Source organism: Oncorhynchus keta, unplaced genomic scaffold (genome assembly GCF_023373465.1).
Source record: "Oncorhynchus keta strain PuntledgeMale-10-30-2019 unplaced genomic scaffold, Oket_V2 Un_contig_28227_pilon_pilon, whole genome shotgun sequence".
Lineage (NCBI taxonomy): Eukaryota > Metazoa > Chordata > Actinopteri > Salmoniformes > Salmonidae > Oncorhynchus > Oncorhynchus keta.
The window spans coordinates 1-3,364 of record NW_026285929.1 but is presented as its reverse complement, the minus strand read 5'-3'; the positions used below and the strand labels follow the sequence as shown (position 1 = coordinate 3,364).

The following is a 3,364-nucleotide window of genomic DNA, read 5'->3' as shown; positions in this document are numbered from 1 at the left end:
CTGAAATGGAAAGAGACTGAAAATGGAAAGAGACTGGGTGGAGAAATGGAAAGAGACTGGGTGGAGCTGAAATGGAAAGAGACTGGCTGGATCTGAAATGGAGAGAGACGGAGCTGAAATGGAGAGAGACTGAAATGGAAAGAGACTGGGCGGAGCTGAAATGGAAAGAGACTGGGTGGAGCTGAAATGGAAAGAGACTGGGCGAGCTGAAATGGAAAAGACTGGGTGGAGCTGAAATGGCTGGGTGGAGCTCTCGAAATGGAAAGCTGAAATGGAAAGAGACTGACTGGGAAAGAGACTGGCTGAGCTGAAATGGAAAGAGACTGGAGCTGAAATGGAAAGCTGGCTGGAGCTGAAATGGAAAGAGACTGGGTGGGAAAGAGACTGGCTGGAGCTGAAATGGAAAGAGACTGGCTGAGCTGAAATGGAAAGAGAGACTGGGTGGGATCTGAAATGGAGAGAGACTGGGCGGAGCTGAAATGGAGAGACTGGAGCTGAAATGGAGAGAGACTGGCTGGCTGAAATGGAAAGAGACTGGAGCTGAAATGGAAAGAGACTGGGTGGAGCTGAAATGGAAAGAGACTGGGTGGAGCTGAAATGGAAAGAGACTGGGCGGAGCTGAAATGGAAAGAGACTGAAAATGGAAAAGAGAGAGCTGAAATGGAAAGAGACTGGAGCTGAAATGGAAAGAGACTGGGCGGAGCTGAAATGGAAAGAGACTGGGCGGAGCTGAAATGGAGAGGGACTGGGCGGAGCTGAAATGGGGAGGGACTGGGCGGAGCTGAAATGGAAAGAGACTGGGCGGAGCTGAAATGGAAAGAGACTGGCTGGAGCTGAAATGGAAAGAGACTGGGCGGAGCTGAAATGGAAAGGGACTGGGTGGAGCTGAAATGGAAAGAGACTGGCTGGAGCTGAAATGGAAAGAGACTGGCTGGAGCTGAAATGGAAAGAGACTGGGTGGAGCTGAAATGGAGAGAGACTGGGCGGAGCTGAAATGGAGAGACTGGGTGGAGCTGAAATGGAAAGAGACTGGGTGGAGCTGAAATGGAAAGAGACTGGGTGGAGCTGAAATGGAAAGAGACTGGGTGGAGCTGAAATGGAAAGAGACTGGGTGGAGCTGAAATGGAAAGAGACTGGGCGGAGCTGAAATGGAAAGAGACTGGGCGGAGCTGAAATGGAAAGAGACTGGGTGGAGCTGAAATGGAAAGAGACTGGGCGGAGCTGAAATGGAAAGAGACTGGGCGGAGCTGAAATGGAAAGAGACTGGGCGGAGCTGAAATGGAGAGGGACTGGGCGGAGCTGAAATGGAGAGGGACTGGGCGGAGCTGAAATGGAGAGAGACTGGGCGGAGCTGAAATGGAGGAGGGACTCAGGCGGAGCTGAAATGGAGAGAGACTGGGGCGGAGCTGAAATGGAGAGAGACTGGGCGGAGCTGAAATGGAGAGAGACTGGGTGGAGCTGAAATGGAAAGAGACTGGGTACTATAGGCGATGGGATTTAGCTATGAGTCCCTGCGTCGTCTCTTCCTCCCGTCTCGACCGTGTTTTCAGTGAAGCGTGATGTTATGTGATTCCATTTGATTTTCCAGTTCTCACTAACTGTTCTATCACAGCCTGCAGCTGGGAACACGCTACAGTGTTGTTTAACAGCCTGTTATGGAGCGTTACCCTTCACATTACAAGAGGAGAACATGATAGGTCATCTCACATTAAATTATTTCTCAGTAGACCGTTCTACACACCCACACACACTGTTTTATTTATTTATTTGAATGAACCTTTATTTAACTGGGCAAGTCAGTTAAGAACAAATTCGTATTTACAATGAGGGCCTTTGGGGACGGGGCTGGGATTAAAAATAATAATAATTGTACTAAACACATCATGGCAAGAGACAACATATCGTAGAGACCTAATACAACAACAGCACGGTAGCAACACCACGACAACAACATGGTAGCAACACAACATGGCAGCAGCACAAAACATGGTACAAACATTGGGCACAGACAACAGCACAAAGGGCAAGAAGGTTGAGACAACAACACATCACACAAAGCAGCCTATCAGTAAGGGTGTCCATGATGGAGTCTGTGAATGAGAGATTGAGATGAAACTGTCCAGTTTGAGTGTTTGTTGCAGCTCGTTCCAGTCACTAGGTGCAGCGAACTGAAAAGAGGAGAGACCCGGGGATACCCCCACACAGGCACACCCACAGAAACACAACCACGCACCCACAGAAACACAACCACGCACCCCCCCCCACACACACACACCCCCACACACACGCACACACACCCCCACACACACGCACGCACCCCCCCACACACACGCACACACACACACACACACACACACACACACACACACACACACACACACACACACACACACACACACACACACACACACACACAGACACACACAGACACTCTGACACCCCCGCACACACAGAGACACGGATACACCCTCGCACACACAGACACTCTGACACACACACACACACACACTCACCCCCACAGACACTCTGACACACCTCTCCCCTGCTGTATGTTGCAGTTCCTCCGGAGTTCCTGAAGAGGCCGGCCAACATCTACGCCCACGAATCCATGGACATCATGTTTCAGTGTGAGGTCACAGGTTCCCCCGCCCCCACCGTCAAATGGGTCAAAAACGGAGACGCTGTCATTCCCAGCGACTACTTCAAAATCATTGTAAGTTTGTTGTAAAATGTCATTAGGATGTGTGACGTAAAACCTGTAGTTCAGCTTCTGATCTTTACTGAGGGGAACTTCTAGTGACTTTCTACAGTCTGATACCTCTTAACCAATCGCTTTAACAAGCATAACTTCAGCTAGATGCTCAACTGATGTTGTCTTTGATTTACGAGTGGTCGGTCAATCACCATATTGATCTCACACAGTCTCCACCTCGAGATATTGACCTATTTCCCCCTCTCTCCACCACCTGATGTTATTGACCTCTCTCTCTCTCTCTCTCTCTCTCGATCTCTGACCCGCAGAATGACCACAACCTGCAGGTGCTGGGTCTGGTCAAGTCTGACGAGGGCTTCTACCAGTGTCTGGCAGAGAACGATGCAGGGAACATGCAGTCCAGCGCTCAGCTCATCATCCTAGAGCACGGTACGTTGGGAGGGGAACCGAATGGACAGTGTTCTAGATAGAAGCCAGTGTTCGATCTTGGGGAGCTTGGTTGTAGTAGTATTGATGTGTGTTTTGGGGTACATCAGGTTTACTCAAACACATGGCTGGACACTGGACATAAGTAGAGCCTAGAATACAGTAGACAATGGGAATATTGAACAAATCTAAGAAACATGCCCAAAGAGTATGACGAGCAAAGAG

At 49.6% G+C, this 3,364-nt stretch overlaps 1 protein-coding gene across 1 annotated transcript; it reads left to right on the top strand.

Moving 5' to 3' along the window:
- Positions 1-2,541: 2,541 nt before the first annotated feature.
- On the top strand, positions 2,542-3,260 carry LOC127923078 (neogenin-like). The gene is made up of 2 exons (XM_052507006.1): positions 2,542-2,713; positions 3,022-3,260. The coding sequence occupies exons 1-2, from the start codon at positions 2,609-2,611 to the stop codon at positions 3,181-3,183; spliced, it is 267 nt and encodes an 88-aa protein (XP_052362966.1). The 5' UTR covers positions 2,542-2,608; the 3' UTR covers positions 3,184-3,260.
- Positions 3,261-3,364: the final 104 nt, after the last annotated feature.

Excerpts from the sequence above, each read along its gene's own strand:
- LOC127923078 (XM_052507006.1), top strand. The coding sequence starts at position 2,609 with ATGGACATCATGTTTCAGTGTGAGGTCACAGGTTCCCCCGCCCCCACC. Across the intron at positions 2,714-3,021 it reads GCGACTACTTCAAAATCATT|AATGACCACAACCTGCAGGT; the intron begins GTAAGTTTGTTG and ends TCTGACCCGCAG.